General features: G+C 69.5%; 2 protein-coding genes across 9 annotated transcripts in view; one reads left to right on the top strand and one right to left on the bottom strand.

The window, feature by feature from the left end:
• SBF1 (SET binding factor 1) overlaps positions 1-3,119 on the bottom strand; it is a 92,206-nt gene extending 89,087 nt beyond the window's left edge. For all 7 annotated transcript variants that reach the window (XM_064441363.1, XM_064441381.1, XM_064441389.1 and 4 more), the window contains exon 1: positions 2,939-3,119. In XM_064441363.1, coding sequence (XP_064297433.1) covers positions 2,939-2,993 — 55 coding nt within the window. In that variant the 5' untranslated portion in view covers positions 2,994-3,119. The remainder of the gene's footprint in view (positions 1-2,938) is intronic.
• An 8,536-nt stretch (positions 3,120-11,655) lies between these two features.
• On the top strand, positions 11,656-16,485 carry ADM2 (adrenomedullin 2). Of its 2 annotated transcripts, XM_064441329.1 has the most exons (3): positions 11,656-11,767; positions 11,885-12,010; positions 15,935-16,485. In XM_064441329.1, the coding sequence occupies exons 2-3, from the start codon at positions 11,904-11,906 to the stop codon at positions 16,386-16,388; spliced, it is 561 nt and encodes a 186-aa protein (XP_064297399.1). In that variant the 5' UTR covers positions 11,656-11,767; positions 11,885-11,903; the 3' UTR covers positions 16,389-16,485. The 2 variants fall into 2 exon arrangements, with proteins under 2 accessions (XP_064297399.1, XP_064297408.1); XM_064441338.1 differs by lacking the exons at positions 11,656-11,767; positions 11,885-12,010 and adding an exon at positions 12,157-12,216.
• The last annotated feature ends 2,805 nt before the right edge of the window (positions 16,486-19,290 follow it).

Raw genomic sequence — 19,290 nt, 5'->3', positions numbered from 1 at the left:
GGGACTGTGCAAACAGGACAGTACGCAGGGAATAAGCGTTGCCATATTGATCCCAAAAATCAAATAACTGGCATCAGTCAATCTTTACACCCTTAGCGGACAGATCCTCAGGCAGCTCGCGAGGGCTTGGCACACCACTCAGACATGTGCCTTGCTTCAAACCCCCCCATCTCACAGCTCAGGAGAGCGCTCGGGCACCTGCAAACCAGGATGCGAAAGGGCAGCTTTAGCTGCCGCTGGCCACAACAGACATTTACAGGCTACTGGTCAGCCCTGGCTCCTGGGTACCTCATCCCATGGAAGCAGTGGAAGCTCCCCACGGTGTTCCAGACATGCCTCCTCCCCACCCCGCAGCTTTGCCGTGCTCAAGGAAGACTACCCCAACACAGGTGCCCAATTCTCTGCCGTGCCAGCAGCAAAAAGCCCACCCGAGTTGTACAAATCAGAGCGGATCACAGCCACTTCTTACCACAGAGAAACACCCTGGGCTGTGGAGTGACCCTCACAGGCCCCGAGGCAGCACTGAGGCCTCCGTCCGCGGTCACGGGGAAGCGGCAGCCCTGCAGACCTCCAGCGGCTCTGCTGAGCCAAAACACAACTTAAGAAAGGCCTGCAACTTCCAGCTACATTGCTAATTGAAACAGGACTCTGGTCTAAAAGCACTCTGCTGGGAGCAGAGCTAGTAACACGGTAACTACGCCTTCTGGTTCGAGGGCCTGTCAAACCCAAGGCCGGCAGCTGAGGTCAGGTAGCTTCAGGCCAGACACTGACACGGTTTCACCGGCACAGCCACCACCGGACAAGTGCCGCAGCTGGTGGCAGCTTTTTGTACTACCAAAACCTGCCAAAGGTCTCCGAGTCAAGGTGGGATGCTTTCCCAAGCTCTGTACTCGCTTGTGTTTGGGCTAGTTCAGCTCGGTTCCGTGGCCTGTATGCTATGGATGAGATTTAAAGTAAAAAAAGTGAACGTTTAAGTGAGAGGAATACAATTCATTAATCACAAGCTCCTTCCTTTCTAATGCCCCGCTGCAATTAATCACTGCACCTCAGAGCATTGTCCATCTTCCCCCGACAAGCCTCAGAGGACAGCAGGAAGATGCGTGGCATGCATCATTCTCTTCTGAAACTCAGGTTTTCACATCTCAAGACAAGGAACGCGAGACTAAAGTGCTCACCTGCTCCAAAAGCCCTGCCGTACCCAACCAGTCACTAACCGCTACAAACCACAACCAGTTCTGTGCAAATACCAGCCACAGCCCCACGAGGGAGGCTGAGATGAGCAAGGAGGTGCAGAAGGAAACGCTCAGAGGCCCCAGAGGCAGCGCTCAGAAGCAAGGTGAAGATGGTACAACTGCAAAGCATTGCCCCAGCCCTCCATTTGTTCCCAAGTGGTGCTGCCCTGGGCAGCCCACCTCCTGCAGCTCTCCCAGGCAGAGCCCAACCCGATGGCACTGAGGGGAGAGAGCAAATCCCTCCCACTCCGATGTCACAGGATGCTGGGACACCAGGGGAAGATGCCCACAATAATCACAACAACGAAACGCCCCGTACGTGATCAGACACTACTCAGAAAACACTGAAATTCTTATCCAGGCTGCCTGCTCTCCGGCCCAAATGCCTTCCCGAAGCCAGACCTTTAGCGCAGCTGCACACCACGCTGCCCAGAGCCCCCACCTTCCGCAGGGGAGACCCCGGCTCGCTCTGGAACAGGACAGACAGCAGGCCAGTGGCGCGTGGGGCCCGCACCGAGCGATGCAAACGCTCGCATCCACGCTGCCGTGCAGCTGCTCTGAACGTTAACCAAGCGCTCAGCCTCAGCAGCTTCCCGTGACAATGAAAGCCGCGGTTTAACAGGCACCGCGTGGAAGAGGATTCCCTCTCGTCAGCTCTGCGCGCACACTCAAAACAATTCCAGCCAACAGCCTCTTCTTTCCATGGGTATGCAATTTGGGGAATAGATGCTCTCAGTGCACGTTCTGCAAGAAAGTCCTTATTTTAGGTGAACTTCAGCTCATTTATAACGCCAACAAAGCTCATTTTCACCGCGACCAGTTGAGTGCGAGAGGGCAGAAGAAAGCATCACAGAAAGAGCCCCAGACACACAAACTCCCAGGACCGAGACGACCGACCCCAGCGCCTCACCATGCGCACAGGCGCAGGCCCAGGACAGATGGGCGAGGTCTTTAAGTAGACCCGTGGGTCGGGGGCCCCCGAGGCAGCAGTGACAGAGAAAAGCCAGCCAGGCCCCAGCCAGGGCACGATGGCCCGTCCGAGGGGGTTCTGGCCTGCTGGGGGCGGGGGAGCTGGGCTCGGAGCAGCGCCACGCCACATCCCAGCGAGTGGAGGGCAGACACCCCCCACCCCAAACCAAGGCCAGCTGCCGCATCCGGAGGGGTGACGGCTCGGTGATGGGGGGGGGGGGGGCACCCCTAAAGTGACAGAAACCGTAATTAAGCAGAACCACACACGGACGTTTGTGGCTGCTGGTGAAGGGGCAAAGGCGGGTCAGGCCCGGGGACGGGGCGGCTGGAGCTGCCCACACACACACACGTACCGGTGCTGCCCCCCAGCCTTGCTGCCGGCGGTGAGGGAGCGGTCCGAGAGGTGCCCTCCCGGTGCTGCCCGGCCCTGCTCGCCGCCCCGCACCCCGGGCCGCCCCACGGAGCGGGCGGACACCCCGCCGGGCCCGCACGGTTGAAGGGCCCCGGCCGCTCCACCCCGGTACCGACCGCGGTCCCGCCCGCGGGCCCAGCCAGGCGCTCGCCACGTCGCACGGGCGCGGCCGGTCCCCGCACGCCCGTCCCCGCGGCCCGCTGTGTACCCCCGTGTCCCCCCTGCCGCGTCCCCCCGCCGTGCCCGCCCCCCACGCCCCTCCCCCGCAGCGGCTGACAGCCGTGGCGCCCCCGCCGGCCCCGCGCCGCTCCGCTCCGCCACTCACCGCGCTTGCCGGGGTCGTAGCCCACGAGGACGAAGTAGTCGGCCAGGCGGGCCATGGCGGGGCGGCGGCCGCCGGCCGCCCTCACAGCCGCCCCCCCGCCGCCGCCGCCGCCGTTGTCGCCGCGCTGCCCGCTCGCCCGCGCTCCCCGCGCCCCGCCGCCATCTTGGCCCCCGCGCGCGGCCCGGCCCGGCCCGACCGCACTGCGCCTGCGCCGCCGCCGCGGCGGGGGGCGGGGAGACGCTCCCCATTGGGCGCGGCGGGAGGGGAGGGGCGGGGCCCGGCGGTGCGGGGGCGGGGCGACGAGGGGGCGGGGCCGCGGCTCGGGGTTCCCCGGGGGGCGGGGGGGGGGGCGCGTATGTACGGGGGGATGCCGGGTGTGCGGGGGGATGCCGGGTGTGCGGGGGAATGCCGGGTGGGCGGGGACCCCGGGGTCACGGATGTGCGGGGAGCCCCGGTGTGCGGGGGCATGGGTGTGCGGGGAGTCCCAGCGTGCACAGCCAGGCGTGCGTGGGGACCTGCGGGGACCCACGGTGTGCGCAAACACGCGTGTCCGGGGCCCCTCTGGATGTGCACGACCCCCCCACGTGTGCACAGCCACGCGTGTCCGGGGACCCCTGGCGGCACGCTCACGGGTGTGCAGGGACCCCTGGTGTGCACGGCACCCCCGCGCATGCACAGCCACGCATGTCCGGGGAACCGCCGGGTGTGCAAGGCCCACCCCGACGCACGGCTCCCTCCCTAGTGTGCAAGGCCTCTCCCCAGTGTGCACGCTCCGCCCCGAAGTGTGCATGGCCCCCCCACTGTGCACCGCCCCCCGGTGTGCACGGACACACACCCCCGTGTGTACCACCCCCACGGACACCCTCCCTCCCGGTGTGTACGACTCCCAGGTGTGCACAGCCCCCCCGGCGTGTGTGTGTACCCCCACGCGGTGTGCCCAGCCCCTGTGCACACACGGCAGTGTGTAACCCCCCCCATGCGCCTGCACCCCCATTTTGCACAGTCCCTCGGGGAGCAGTACAACCCCCAGGGCGCCCAGGGGTGTACAGCTCCCCCGCGTGTGCACAATCCCCCCACGATGCACAGCCCCCACCAGTGCGGGTCCCTCCTGGGGCACTGAGTCCGTCCTGGCTGTCCCTGGCCCCGGCAGCTCCCACAGCCCCGATGCCCACACCCTTGTGCCCCGGCACAAGCACAGCTGCAGGGACAGGGCCAGGGGGATGCAGCGTGCCGGGGGTGCCAGCGGCAGCATGCCCTGGCACAGCCCCATGGTGCCACCGGCCCAAGAGCCAAAGTGCCGGCCGCAGCAGCAGCCCCTACTTGCAGCGTGGCCATCCCGTCCCGTCCCGTCTCATCCTGCAGCCGCCGCCGCGCCAGGAGCATCCCTGTGCCGGGGCGCATGGCCGGGGGTCCCGGGGCAAGGCCCGCTGCATGGCTGCCTGTGGCCGTGAGCCTCCCGCGGTGAGTGGGGTTGGCGGGTGCACGCCGCAGCATGGCCGCTGCCGGAGCGGGGAATGATTCATCGGAGAAAATCCCCGTTCCCACTCCCACGCAGGAGCGGGACGTGGGGTGCGTGCGGGATGGGGGGGCAGCTCGGCATTGCCTGGCCTCGGCCCCTGAGCCAGGCACACGCTGCCCCGCTGGCCGCTGGCCGCTGGCGAGGGAAGGCAGGAGCGGGTCAGCCCTGCCTGCAGGCAGCTGCCAGCCCAGCAGAGTCCAGCTCTGCCAAATCCGGCGGGTGGCAGCGGCCTCAGGAGCTCCCCAGGCCCCCCGGCCCCTCAGGGGTCTCCTCACCCCTTGGTCAGACCCCTGTGCACCCAGGGGAGCAGCAGCAGCAGGGTACCAGGAGTATCCGAGGGCAGAGGGGACAGGGCAAAGGCCCGCAAAACAGAGAGATGGGAGGTAGAACTGTGGATGTAGAAGAAATACCCTGCCAATCCCCCCGGGCAGGGGGATGCCAGGGCTGAGCCAGATCCTGCGGGTCCCCACGGGTGCAGGGGCTGGATCCCACGGGACCCCACAGGCAGGGGGTGCAGGGGCTGGGTGGGCTTCGGCAGATGGCCTTTCCCCCTCACCAGAGTCCCTGGTGTCCCCCCAGGCTGGAGGGGTGGCCGGGGTGCAGGGTTCAGCTGGCCCCAGCAGCCCCCCACGGAGCGGGGTCCCCTCCGCACCCCCACTCCCCATTTGGCATGGGCATGATGCAATCCCGCACGGCCCTTGCACTTCCCACCGCCCCGGCATCACCAGCCGCCGCGTGCCAGGGCACGTGCAGCTCTGTGCCGAGGGCACCCTCCTGGTCCCCACCTTCCCACCCCGGGCACCGCCGCAGCGTCCCACCAGAGCCCCACCACCAGGACAGGCACCGCGCCAGCTGGGCCACCCCCAGTGCCACCACCGCTCCTGCCGGGGCTTGTGCCACGCCAGTGACAGGCGCTGCCCTCCCCTAGGGCAAATTGGGATGCACCCTGGTTTATAATGGGGGGGTGTCTGTGTTTGCCGTCAAGCCGGCATTGCTCAGCCATCAGCCCCTTTCTGGGGCTTGCGCTGGGTCTGTCATGACTCTGCCAGCCCCAGGGGCTCCAACATTACTGTGCCGAGGGCTGCCTCCCCGATCCGCAGGGCTGGCACCGGGGCGGCTGCCCCCACATCCCTGCATCCCTGTGTCCCCAGGCATGGTGCTGCCATGGGCAAACCCTCCTGCTCCGCTGGCGGTGCCAGCCGTGCCGGGGCTGCGGGGCTGGTGGCACCCGCTGGTGCTGGAGCTGCAGCCAGATGCCGGCCCAGACCCAGCAAGGTCACCCCTGTGACAGATCAGGGGGAGACACAGGTCAGGTGACGCTCAGTGAGGCTGGGGCTCCGGGTGCGATCCTCTGGGACGGTGACGTGTGGCAGAGGGATGCACCGAGGCAGCCGCCTGGCCACCAGCAGGGTGGCACCCCGGGGACGGCCCTGGGGACAGGCAGCGGGGAGCTCCCGCAGAGGGTGACGGCAGGGACGTGGGACCAGAGCGGTGCCGCAGGGTAGGAACGGGGAAATGGGGCTGAGATGTGCACGGGGCGCGTCTTGCCCTGGGCCAGGGTGGAAGGGGTGCGGGGCTGCCGGTGGCGATCGGCACCAGCAGGGATTGGTGCTGGCCGTGTGGGCTGTGGTCTTGCCCACCCACGGGGCTGCGGTGGCAGCAGGTGGAGCGGGAGCAGCGGCTGCACAGGACCCGCGGTGGCAGCAGCAGCAGCAGCGGACACAGGGAGCCCTGCGGCACAGGGCACGGGTGCAGGGTCAGGCACGGGGGCACGTGCGCAGGGGACCCAAGGCACATGCGGACCCCCGCCGCCGCTACATGCCTGGGACCCTCCCAGGGTTGGGCTGTGAGCTGCTTCCAGCACAGCTGTAAGTCCTGGGTGTTCGGGACTTTGTGCGCAGCCCCGGCTCCCTGCCTGCAGTACCCCCGGGGGCGGCTGTGGCCCCGGCTCCACAGGGCAGGAGCAGCCCACCCGCCCCAACACCCCAGTGCCTCGAGCCATGGCTTCGGGGCCGGATCCTGTGGTGAGGCACACCCGGCTGGGTGCTCGCTGTGGGACCACCTCAGTGGGGGTGACACCAGTCCCGGACCATCCCCACTGAGACGTGGGCCCCCAGCCCTGCTGCACCCATGGATGCCACATGGCCATGGGCTCCCTGTGGCCCCATAGCCCCTGCTGCTAGAGGGAGGGAGGTCCAGGAGGTGAACAGGGTGCTGGGGTCCCTGTCCCTGTGGCAGAGGGTCCCCAGGCTGCACCCCTGCCTGAGGGTCTGGGTCCTAGAGCTGCCCCCCCAGCTCCCCCATGGGGAACAGCAAAGCCAGGAGCCGGTGCCAGGGGAGGGACAGATCCTGGCCACAGTCCTGTCCATCCCTGGCAATCTGCCACTCAGGGCAGCCTCAGCCAGAGGCTGTGCCCATGTCCCCGAGCCCACGTGCAGTGGGACCCCCCAGCGCCCAGCAAGCATCCCACCACTGCCTGCCCTGCACCCCTCAGCTGGCTCTCATCTCACCAACGGTGCTTTGTGCCCCTCTCCCCGCTTTCCCTGGGACTGGTCCCTTCTGCAAGAATGCTGGTTACACTGGGGACCCTGGGAACACTGGGGATGCTGGGGACACTCCCCATGTTTGCAGGGCCGAAGGATGAGTCTCTCCCCTCTCCCAGCTATTCCTGGCTGTTTCCCCTGGCACAGTGCTGAGCACCATCACAGCAGCTCTGCCACTGTTTTCCTGGCCAGGGTCATGGACCCAGAGCCCGTGGCTCTGTGGGAGCAGCATTTCCCCAGCACGTCCCTCGGCAATTACTAGCAGTGATTCAGTCTGACGGTGTTGCTCGTCCCTGGCACCCTGCGCTCCTGCCGCTCCCCGCACCCCCATGCCATCAGCAAACCCCCTCACCTTGCTTTCCATGACACTTCCCCAGCTTGGCGAGCAGCGGAGCAGGGATGCTCCATCACAGCCCGAGCTGACCCCCTTCTCCTAGGACGAGCCAGGGGGGCTCTGCCCTGTGCCCCCTTTTCAAACACCAGCACCCAAAACCTTCATCTGGGTTTAAAACCCCTCGGGAAGAGCCAAGTGAATGCGGGTTTGGACATCCCTGTGCCATGACTCTGCCGTTCCCAGCCCTGAGCGACCAGAGGATTTTGGTCAGGGGGAGCAGGGGTGGCTGCCTGGGGAGGGAAACAGTGATGGGACACCCACTGTGCCCGCCTGCAACGGACCCTGGTGTGTCCCCACCCATGCCACACCAGGCAGGGAGCACTCTGGAAATGCTGCGGGGACACAGCAAACCCTGGGGACCTCAGCAAACCCCAGGGACCTTGGGGCCGGGTGTCCTCCCACACCCTCAGGGGGCTCAGCACCACCCCCAGCCCTGTTGCAGGGGGGGATTACAGGGCCAGGGGTCCCGGCCATGCCTGCACTGCTGGCAGGCTCTGCCCGGCTGCTGCTTGGGCCCACAGCCCCCGGGCGGAGGGGGGATGCAGGCAGGGGGCCGGGAGGGCGCAGGCACCAGGAGCAGGCAGGGCAGCAGATGGAGTTGGGAGTGGGGATGAGATGCTGTGCATGACGACATGGGTGCTCAGGGGAGGTGGGCTCGGGGGGTGGACACCTCTCAGGTGGCGGAGCCCTCAACCCGGGGCACCTCCGTCTGAGCTGGGTGACGAGCCGTGAGCGGCCAGGTTTCAGTGGGGCGTTTGCCGCCGTTCCCTCCCTGGCCCAGGCCGCTGGCAGGCTTCCATGTGGTTCCTCAGGAGAACTCTCCAAATTCCCAGTTTAGAGGGGGATTCCCCAGCAAGCCCTCCCCAGCACATCACACACCCCGCTGTGCCCTCGTGGCTCCCCTCCATTGCCCCACGTGTGGGGGTCAGCCGTCTTGCGGGGGGCTCTGCCGTGGGGAGGGTGTGAAGCCACGACGTGGGGTGCAGCGCAGCACCCAGGCAAGGGCCAGGAGGAGCCCTGGGTGCCCTGGCACAAGCACAGGTGATTCAGTGTGGCCACAGCAGGGTGCCGCCCGTTCCCGCACCCATCGCTCCCGGCCCGGCAGCTGCGGTAAATGCGTGTTTACCTTCCTGCTTGCCTGCGTCATGCGTGGCTGTGGCGCTGCCGGCCCGGGCAGGGGCCCTGTGGCTCTGGCCCCCTGCCCAGGGCAGCCCCCATCACTCCCACGCTCTGCTGACCCCCCAGCAATGCTGCCACCCTGGAGAACTGGGGAGCCCAGGGGATGTGGCCACAGGGGTCCCAGCAGGGCTCAGGGATGGGGTACCAGCCCCTCGGCACGCAGCCCTCACCCAGGGGACTGCTGGGCAGAGACGGTGCAGGGACCTTGCTCTGCCTCTTCCCCCCACCCCTCCTGGGACGCAGCGAGTGCTCATGGGCTGTCCCGCGGGTGCAGCCCACCTCGCTCTTTTCCACGCACCTGCTCCCAAAAGTGCTTTTTGGTGAGCAGGAGATGTGAGCTGGGCCACAGCCAGTGCTCTCAGCTCCTGACCCCCCCCAGGCCTCAGCCAGGAGGCAATTAAGCTAATTGAAACTTAGCAATTGATTCCCATGGCTGGAAGCCAGGCTGCCTCGGAGCGGGAGAGGGGGAGAGGGCAAGTGCTGCCCGAGCCGGGGCAGTGGCAGCTCTGGCGTGGCTGAGCACGGGTGCTGGGTTACCCGAGGCAGCGATGAGCTCTGCCAGGATGGCTGCTGGCCAGATCCAGCTCATCTGGGCAGTGAAGCAGGACCTGGGGTCCTTCCTGGCACCCAGGAGCGTTGGTCCTCCAGGGAGGGCAGGGAGAAGGGTTCTGCCCTTGCTGAGGGAGCCCAGGGGCTCTGCTGTGCCTCTGCTGAGTGCTCGGGGCAGCAGGAGCGTCCGCGGCAGGTGCTGGTTGAGAGACCCGCTTCTCCTCCTGCTCCTGCTCCTGTGCTCCACAGCAGCGCCTGGAGCGGCAGAGCCGAGCTGTGCTGGGGGTCCCACCCGAGCCCCAGCCTCCTGCTCACTCCTTGCCCCCTACCCCACCACATGGGAAGGAGTGACCAGCCAGTGAGGGCCGCTCCCCCCCAGGAACCCACATTAAACAAACACTAATTAGCCAGAGCTCCCTCCTCTCGCCCAGGCTCACGGCGGTGCTGCTGACCCCAATGACTCTGGTTTGTCCCTGGGGTCCAGACAGGGACCTGCCTGGGGATCACCCCCCGCCTGGACCCCCAGCACGGCACAGCACGGCACTGCCTGGGGTTTGCTTTGGAGTGCCGGCAACATGCCAGAGCCATGGCGGGGCTCAGCCCTGGAGACCACAGGGTGACGTCCCACCGGGGCACGGCCCGTGGGATGCTGCGGTGGAGGTGAGCTCTGGGCAGGGGTTCAGTGCATCAGTGGCCCGCGGCAGCGTGTGCCGTGCCGGGGCTCTGCTGCCTTGTTTTCGTGCCGGGTTTCTCTCTCTCTTTGGGATAATCCAGCAACAAACAAGCGGAAGAGCCCAGCACGCCGCAAAAATTCCCCCCGGGAGACGTGCGGAGAGCCAGGGGCCATGGCGCTGGGGGAAAGCTTTGCCACTTCGGGCCAGGGCTGTACCCACAGCCCTGCTTGGGGGTCGTCTGTCCCTGCTGCCCCCCACCCCATCCCCACTGCCCCACGATCAGGTGCTGCCACAAATCCCCCTGCACTGGGACCGGGTGTTTGAAGCCTTTGTGTCCTGATAATGCGGAAGAATCCCAGCGATTCAGAGCACGCAGAGGCCCCCGGCCCCTCGGCGTGGGGAGGCTGCGGTGGGGGGAGCAGGATGGGGAGGGGGGACAGGCATCCCCACCCCGGACCCCGGACCCCGGCTCAGACACCCTGGGGTGCTGGGGGCTCCTCACCCCATCCCCGTCCCAGCAGCATGGGCACCATGGATACACAGACCCCCGTCCCACTGCGGGGGTGGGGGTGTTTCCCAGCGAGGAGCTCTGGTGGGGACCACTCCCCTGCTGAGATCTGGCTGCCCGGCTCGAGGAGCAACACCCCGGGAGCACCCTGAGCCCCAGCGCCCGCCACCCCCCGTGCCCGCCGGGCACCGCTGGCAGCAGCTCCCCGCCGCCCCCGGTTTCGGCAAGCTGCTTCCCCGGCGGGGGAACGCCGGGACTGGTCTGACCTCTGCGGATTACATTCCTTAATTGTTTTAAAAGGCCCCATGTGATGTTTAAAAACATTAACCTAACTTAGCCCTGGGAGAAGGTGCGTGCAGGCGCACGTCCCCGGAGAGCAGCTCCAGCCCCGCTCCCGATGCTGGCTGCAGCGCCGGGGGGGTGCCAGGGTGCTGCCCCCCGAGGGCACAGCGTGGGGAAGAGGTGGGGCAGGAGGGGCTGCCCGAGCTGGAAGCGCTGGGCTGCACTGGGCTTCCACACACAGCCCTGTGAAGGGAAGGGAGGCAGGATGTGGCCCTGGCCCTCCAGCCTGGGTTTGCCCCCCAAGCGTGGGAAGCAGCAAGCGGAGAAAGGGGGCTCTGCCATCCCCCTCCCCGAGCTCCTCGGTGCAGCCGTGGGATGCAGGGCATGGGATGCGGGGTGTCAGGGTGCCCCTGGGGATGGGCCCCGCTCCCCGGGGTGCTGCACGGCGCTGGGCAGGAGGCACACGACGGGGCTTGGCAAGGCTGAGCGTGGTGCGACGTGGCGTGGCATGGCTGCAGGGGCCTGGCAGGGCCCAGCACCGCCCGGCCTGGACCTTGCTGCCGCGGCAGGACCCCGAACCCTGGGGTGCAGGTGCTGGGGTGGGGGGTACCCCAACCCCCCACATCAGCCCCAGCCCATTCCCCCAGATGGGTCCCCCAGCCCCATCCCATACCAGTCTCCCCCAGGATGTGTCCCTCAGCCCCATCCCATCCCGTCCCAGTCCCCCCCAGGGTGGGTCCCCCAGCCCCCCAGGATCGCTCCCCCAGCCCCATCCCGTCTCAGTCCCCCCCAGGATGGGTCCCTCAGCCCCCCCAGCTCCCCGAGGACTGCTCCCCCAGCCCCCGCCCATCCCAGTCCCCCCCAGGATGGGTCACCCAGCCCCTTCCCATTCCAGCCTCCCAGAACCGTTCCCCCATCCCATCCCAGCCCCTCCCAGGATGGGACCCCCATCCCCACCACACTCCATCCCGGCCCCGCTCGGGGCGGTGCGGGGGGAGCAGGGCCGAGGGGGGCCGGTGCGGGGCCGCCCCCGCCCGTGGCTCCTCCCGCGGCAGCTCGGCTCCTCCTCGCCCGCCGCGCCGCGCCGAGCCCGGCGATATTTAACCTGGGCCGGGGCGGGGAGCGGCAGCGCCGAGCGGGGCACGGACCCGGACCGGAGCCAGCCCCGACCCCCGGCCCAGGTACGGCTGGGGTTCCCCGGCGACCCCGTACCGCTCCCGGGCTGCGGGCCGGGCTGGGGCAGGGGGACACCGGGGGCGGCGGGGGGCTGGAGCCGAGCCCGTCTCTTCTCCCCGCAGCCGTTGCCCCGGCCCCACCATGAGAGCTCCGGCGCCGGTTGCGCTGGGTTGCATCAGCTTGGTGCTGTGTCTGCTGGAGCTGCCCGCCTGCCTGCCCCTGCCCGGCGGCCGTGCGCCCAAGCGCAGGTGAGCCCGCACCCCCGCGGGACCCCGCACCCCTGCCTGCACCCCCGCACCCCCGCGGGACCCCGCACCCCTGCCTGCACCCCCGAACCCCCGCGGGACCCCGCACCCCTGCCTGCACCCCCGAACCCCCGCGGGACCCCGCACCCCTGCCTGTACCCTTGCATGCCCTGCCTGCCCCTGCCCGGCGGCCGTGCGCCCAAGCGCAGGTGAGCCCGCACCCCCGAACCCCCGCGGGACCCCGCACCCCTGCCTGCACCCTTGCATGCCCTGCCTGCCCCTGCCCGGCTGCCGCGCGCCCAAGCGCAGGTGACCCCACAGCCCTGCCCACATCCCCGACTCTCCCCCTCCGGGACCCTGCACCCCTGCCTGCACCCCCGGGACCCCGCACCCCTGCCTGCTCCTGCCCAGCGGCCGCGCGTCCAAGCGCAGGTGACCCCGTACTCCCGACCCTCCTCCTCAGATCCCGCGCCCCTGACTCCCCCCGGGACTCCGCACGCCCGCCCGCACCCCCGACCCTGCCCCGGCACCCCGCACCCCTTCCCGCCCCTGCCCAGCGGCTGTGCGCCCAAGCGCAGCTGAGCCCGCACCCCTGACCCCCCACTCCAACCCCGGGCCCCCGCAAACCTGCCCGCCCCTGCCTGGCGGCTGTGCGCCCAAGTGCAGGTGAGCGCGCACCCCTCACCCCCCACCCTGGGGCCCCGCACCCCTTCCCGCACCCTTGACACATGTCCTTCCCCCCCCCGGCACTTCTGCCTGGACCCCTGCCTGCGCAGGCCGCCTCTCTGACCCCGCCCGGGACGCAGCCCCGCACGCCCGGGGGGCTCCGCGCCCCTGCCCCGGCCTCCACCGCTCTCCCCGTGTCCGTCTGTCCCGCCGGCCGCTCCCCCCGGCTCCCCTCAGGGCTCGGGCAGGGCCCAGCCTGGCAGCATGTCCGTCTGTGTGTCTGTCCTGCCGTCCCCGCACTGAAGCCCCTCGTGCTGGCAGCAGAGTACCCGGGGGGGGTGGGGGGGCGATGTCCTGGAGGGTGTGGGCAGGCGAGTATACCTCTGGTGCCATCTCCCACCTGGACCCCAACTGTGTCTTCGCTGCGTGTCCCATGCCCGTCCCTGCATCTGGGACCTGGGGGACAAGGTGGTGGGAGCAGGGGTGAGGGGTCCAGGGTCCCCGGCCCCCACGCAGCATCCCGTCCCGGTGGAAATGAGGGAACGGTGCTGGGAGGGGGCAGGATACGGACAGGGCTGCCGGGATGCGGCGTGCCGGGGATGGCGAGGTTGGGAGGGTGCGGGGGCCAGCACGGTACCCGTGTGTGTGCACAAGGCAGGTGGGGCACACGGGTGTGCAAGGGTGGGCTGAGGCTTTGGTACATGCTGGGATGGAGAACCCACGCTGTGCCCATCCCAAGGCGTGTGCGGCTGCGTGTGTGTGCATGGTGAGGGGTGCCCGGGGGGCCGGGGCCTCCTGTCTGGACCCCCTTTGGCGGGAGGCATCTTGGGCTGGGACAGAGCCTCCCGTGTGTGCAGGTGTGCACGCGTGTGTGTATGCACGGCCTCTCCGGGTGTGCATGTTGCTGCTTGAGGAGCGGGTTTGGGCCGTGCCCAGCGCCGTGGGAAGCCTGCGTCTGGCTCCGGAGGGATCTGCGAGCGGCTCCTGCCTGCCTGCCCGGCGCCGCAGGCAGCCCTCAGCGCGGCTACCGGGGGTGTGGGACGGGGGGGCCCTGCCCGGGCCGTGCGTGGGGCCACATCCCGCTGCGGGGATGGGTGGGGGGCCAGGGCGCCCCGACCGCAGGCATGGGCTGGGCAGCTCCTGCCACGGCTGCAGGATGGCATGGCCACAGCGTGTCCTGCCATGGGCCGGGGCACGGGGGTCCTCAGGATGGGGGCCCTGAGCTATGGGGGTCCCAGGGGGGAGCTCTGCTGCTGTGGGGGATGTCCCCAGGCTGGACCCCACCAAACGGGTGCCCAGGGCCCAGGTGTGGGTGCCCGCAGCAGGAGAGCGTGCATTCCAGCTCTGTGCTGGTGCAAAGGCCATGGGAACAGGGTGGGCAGAAGCAGGGGGAAGCCAGAGGGGTGTAAGAGCCACTTGGGGGGACTGCGGAGGGGTGCTGGTGCAGCCGGCAGCAGCCCTGGGGTCGGTGGGTGCCCCATAGTGTGTCTGGCGAGGCTCTCAAAGCCCCAGGACCAGGCATGGAAGCCGGAGCAGCAGCAATCCTGCAGGATCCCATGCACAGCCGGACACACAGGGAGCTCAGCTGGGGCGGGTGCACGCCGTGCCGGGGCCAGCTGGGGCGAAGCCGGGGCAGAAGCCAAGCGTGGGGAGGGAGGGGAACTCCGCAGCCAGCAGCCATCCCGAAGGATGCCAGCATGGGGCTTGGGGGGGCCCGCAGTGCCGGCACCGCCTGGAAGAGGGCCGGCCAGGAAAGTCCCGCATGCCACGGCCCGGGCAGCACCGGGACGGAAAGGCTGAGGCTGCCGGTGTTTCCGGGCACCAGCCGCCTCCTGTAAACACGGGAAGGGGCAGTGGGTACTCGTCAGCCCCCCCCCAGCGCTTCCCATCTCTGCAGAGCCAGAGGAATTTGGCCTCTGTCCCCGCTCCCACAGCTCGTGGCCAAGTGGTGTCCGGCCTCAACCCGGCTGTGCCGCGATGAGCCCTCTGGCACCCAGCTTCCCTGCGGCCCTGGGGGGCTGGGGGGCAGCGTCGGTGCAGTGCGAGGCCGGGGCTGCGTGTGCGCCGGACACCTGCACCTGGGTCATGCCGTGGGTGTGCATGCAAACCAGGCTGGGGATCAGTGCGTGTGGGCACTGTGGGCATACCTGTGCGTGTGCAGGGGCTATAGCATGTGTGTGCACCGGGACACGCATGTGCCTGTGTGTACAGGGGTTAGAGCATGTGTGCATGCATGTGCATGCTGCGACGTGTGCACAGGGGTCACGGCGTGTGTCTGTATGCATGCCGGGCCGTGGGTGTGCTGTGTTAGGGAGTGTGCATGCGTGTGCGCACGCTGGGACATGCGTGTGCCCATCTGCAGACAGGGGTTACCCTGTGTGCTCGCGGGTAGTGAAGGGGGTGTGCGTGTGGGGTTGTGTGTGCGGGTTCAGGGGGACGTGGGGGCTCTGGCCGGGGGGTGCTGTGGTGGGTGCCACAGCACATGCCCATATGGGCAGCAGAGGGGCTCCTGGGCAGCGCTGCCCCAGCCACGTGCCACCCCCACCGCCACGTGTCACCCCTGCAGCCACCTGGGTGCCACGGATTCCTTCCAGGCAGTGACCTGGGGCGGCTGCGGGTGGCAGAGTCCCAGGGCCACCACGGTGGGTGCCTCCTGCTGTTGGGGGGTCACCAGTTCCTCCACAGCAGGAGGCCGACCTTGGCTGTGCTGGAGCTGGCAGCGCTGGGGGGTCCCTGTTTGTGCACCCTGGGGGGATCCTTGTGGGGACACAGCAGGGTCAGTGCCCCTGGGAGCTTGGGGACCCCACGTGGCCCCAGTGGTGCCTGTGCTTGTGGGCTGGCAGCAGGCTCGGCGTGGGGCTGGCAGGGGTGCCTGGACAGGCTGCCAGCAGCGGTGACAGGGTGGCATGAGGGGGGCCACAGTATCCCCCCTGCCCAGGGAGTTCAGCAGGACTGGGGGGGGGGGGTGCCAGGGGTGTCTCAGCCCCACTGGTCTGGGGTGGGAAGGGTCTGGGGCCACGCAGCAGCCTTGGCTGTGGCAGGCAGGTCCTACCAGCCCTGCCACCGTGGCACAACACAGGAGCATGGAGTACGTGTGTGGCTGCAGGTAGCAGCTCCCCTTCCCTGGCTGCCGCTGCCGCCTCCTCCTCCTCTGCCCTGGGCAGAGTGGCCAGGAGGTGTAGGCAGGGTGCTGTGGCTCTGCCTGCTGCTGCCCACTGAGTGTTGTCCCCTCCTCCTGACCCCGCTGCCACTCTTTTGCAGGGAGCCCCCAGACCGGAGACCCTCCCTGACCCCACTCCTCGGAGACCCCCCAGGACCGCAGGCCCCGGCTCTGCTGCAGCCCGCCAGTGGCCCACGGCACAGACCGCTCATCCCCCGGCATGGCTCCAAGTTCGTCCCGTGCCACGGCCCCCGGCTCGCCCCCCGGCACGGTGCCCGCATGGCCCCCCGGCACAGACTGCTCATCCCGCGGTGCCGCCCGAAGCTCATGCCCCGGCAGAGACCCCGGCACGGTGCTCGCCTGGTCCCCCAGCACCCGCGGGGCCGCCGGCATGCGTCGGGGCGGCTGCAGCACATGCAGCTGCTGCGGGTGGGCTGCGTGCTGGGCACCTGCCAGGTGCAGAACCTGAGCCACCGCCTCTGGCAGCTGATGGGCCAGTCAGGCCGCCAGGACTCGTCCCCCATGAACCCCAACAGCCCCCACAGCTACGGGTGAGGGGGGGGCGGGGGGAGTCACCGCACTGGACCGCCTGGCCCTGCGCCCCCCCACCCTGCCCCGCGGGACCCCCCCCACTAAAGCGCTTCCACAGTCAGACGTGGCTGGGCTCCCTCTGCACCTTTCTGGGGATGCTCGCTGCCCCCCCCCCGAGCAGAGCCCGGCTCCGGCCACAAGCCCCACCAGGGACACAGGGCCTGTGGGAACATCCCCACAGAGGGGCTCCCGCCCCATCCCGGAGCCCTGTGGAGTGAAGAGGACTGGGCAGCCGGTGGCCGGTAGCGGCCCGCCCAGCTGGGGCTGCTGACGGCGGGTCCAAGGGGCGGCGGGGGATCCTGCTGACTGCAGCAGCGTCGGCGCCTTGTGCAAGAGCGCGGGGCTGAGCCCCTGGCCACGCTCCCGCCTGACTCAGCAGCTCGGCACCCTGCTGTGGCACACGTGGCCACGGGTGGGGTGACCCCTGCTGCAGCACCCCCATGGCACCCCTCTCGCCCCCACCCCAGACCCCTCCTGTGCCTGTCTGGGGCGGCATGGCTACATGGGTGGGGGTTCTGCATGGCCACGGTGCAGGGACCCCGCTGCAGCCCAGCTCCCCCAGCCTGGGTGAGGGCACATGGCAGTCCCCTGCACTTTCCCCATTTGGGGGTCCCAGGTTGGGCTCAGCACCTCGGGGGGTCACTTTCCAGGGCAGAGGCTGGGGTGCCTGGGGGGTCCTGTCCTCCCCAGGTGCTGTCCTCTGACACCCTGCCTCCCCCCATACTGCCCACCGCTCTGCAGCAAGACGGGGGCTGGTGGGTGCCGGGATGGTGAGCTGTCCCCAAGCACAGGGGGCAAAGGAAAGGCCCCCATGGTGCACAGAGGGGAAGGGCCCCATGGGCTCAGTGGGGGATGGGATGGGGACCCCCACAGACACCCCAGGTATGTCTGTCACCCTGTGCTGTGACACCCCCGTGGGATGGGGATGAGTGGCTCCAGTCACCAGGCTGGCACCAGCCTGGGAAGTTGCCAGGACCACCCCACTGCCCCCCACCCCAACCTGGGTCACCCCTTGGCCCTGGTGTAGGGATGGGTGGTTGGGGGTGGGGCACGGATCCAGCCCTCCATGGGGAGCCCAGCCTGTCAGCACATTGATCCTTCCTGCCGCGAGCACCCTCCTCCATCCCAGGAGCACCCCCATCCCCCCTGGGTGCAGCTACCCCCCTGCCCCAGGAGCACCCTCATTCTCCCCCATAAGCACCCCTGTGCCCCCACCCCAAGCACCCTCATCCTTCCTGGGAGCAACTTCATCAGCCCCCTCAGGAGCATGCCAGCCCCCCAGAACACCCACAGGAGCACCCAGGCTTCAGCAACACTGGGAGAGGGTGGGGGGGAGCACCTAGGGGTCCCGGCCCTTGCTCGAGCCATCTGATGGGCTGGGACAGGGACAGGACCGGGAACGGGGTGTCCCATGGCCATCATGTGAGGTTCCTGGGCTGGGGGTCCCCTCCCTGGTGCAGGGAGGGACTGACCCTGGCATTGCCCAGAGCTCTGCCTGCAGCCCCCTGGGCCCAGCGCTGCCAAGGGACGGAGCGTCCCACGGACACGGGTGGCCGCAGCCCAAGGCGGTGCTGCTGTGGGACACGCGGGGACCCCAGGCCTTTGCCCCCCTCCCTTGGATGCTCCCCAGGCCGCAGAGGGGCCGTGCTGAGCCCCGCGGGTTCCAGGGCCTCATCCTGCCCCGCAGTGGCACCGGAGCTGGCCCAGGTGGGCACCGCGACACAGAGCACCCCTGTTCTCTCTTCCAGTGAAAAAACTCGTTTTGTGCAGAATAAAGTGTGCGAGGAGGAGTCACATGTGGTGCCGGGACGGGCAGCATCCCACGGGAATGGGGCACGGAATGGGCGGGGGGGCGTGAGGGGCTGCCTTAGGCAGGGCGCGGGCACCCGCGTCCCACGGCCACGGCGACCGGCACCAGCCGCTTCCCCCAGCGCAGTGGGGCCGGGGGCATCTGGGCATGAGGAGGAGGAGGAGGAAGAAGCCAAAGGGGAGACATATCTCAGGGGCTCCTGAGGGAGGGTGCAGGGACCGTGCTGGGGTGGGGGGCTGCACCTCCGGTGCCCGCGGCTGCCGGGCACGGCAGGGCTGGCAGGGCCCGTGGGCTCCGTGCCCGCCGCTGCCTCTGCCCTGGCGCAGCGGAACCACGGGGGAACGAGCGTGGCCCGGCCGCAGCCCGGCGCGGCTCTGCCCTGCCGGCCGCGATGCCCCCCAGCCCCCCGGCCCGCTCGCTGCCGGGGTCCTGCTCCGCCTGCTTTCACCATCCGCAGTCCCCAAACTGCGCTCCGCGAGGCGCGGGGGCAGCCGGGGGCCGCCGGGGGCAGCCGGGGGGCAGCCGGGGGGCAGCCGGGGGCCGCCGGGGGCAGCCGGGGGGCAGCCGGGGGCCGCCGGGGGCAGCCGGGGGGCAGCCGGGGGGCAGCCGGGGGCAGCCGGGGGCAGCCGGGGGGCAGCCGGGGGGCAGCCGGGGGCCGCCGGGGGCAGCCGGGGGGCAGCCGGGGGGCAGCCGGGGGCAGCCGGGGCCGCCCCACCCGGGCGCGGATCCCGCGGGAGCGCTCGTGGCCGCAGGGCCACCGGCGCCTGGGTGGCGATTGCCACACCAGGGTAGCGCCCCCCAAGCTGCTTCCCGCAGCCCCCAGCCCCACCGCACGGCTGCCCGTGGCTCTGCCCGGCCCCCTCCCCAGCCCCGACGCCCCTTCACTTGCTCCCTTGCGGCCCCTCGCTGTGCCGTCGGGGTGCCGGGTCCGGTCCCGCTCCCTGTGGCCCGACGAGGGTCGAGCCGTGGCCACGTCCCGTGGGGTCACCGCGGCTGGCACGAGCAGAGGGGCGGGGGGCGTCCCTTTGCCCCCGCAAGGAGCCCGGCAGCCCGGGG

This window comes from Phalacrocorax carbo, chromosome 1 (genome assembly GCF_963921805.1).
Source record: "Phalacrocorax carbo chromosome 1, bPhaCar2.1, whole genome shotgun sequence".
NCBI lineage: Eukaryota > Metazoa > Chordata > Aves > Suliformes > Phalacrocoracidae > Phalacrocorax > Phalacrocorax carbo.
The sequence above is the reverse complement of the archived record's forward strand: the minus strand, read 5'-3'. Positions and strand labels throughout refer to the sequence as shown.

Coding starts and splice junctions, on each gene's coding strand:
- ADM2 (XM_064441329.1), top strand. CDS start 11,904: ATGAGAGCTCCGGCGCCGGTTGCGCTGGGTTGCATCAGCTTGGTGCTG. Junction 12,011..15,934: donor GGCCGTGCGCCCAAGCGCAG/GTGAGCCCGCAC, acceptor ACTCTTTTGCAG/GGAGCCCCCAGACCGGAGAC.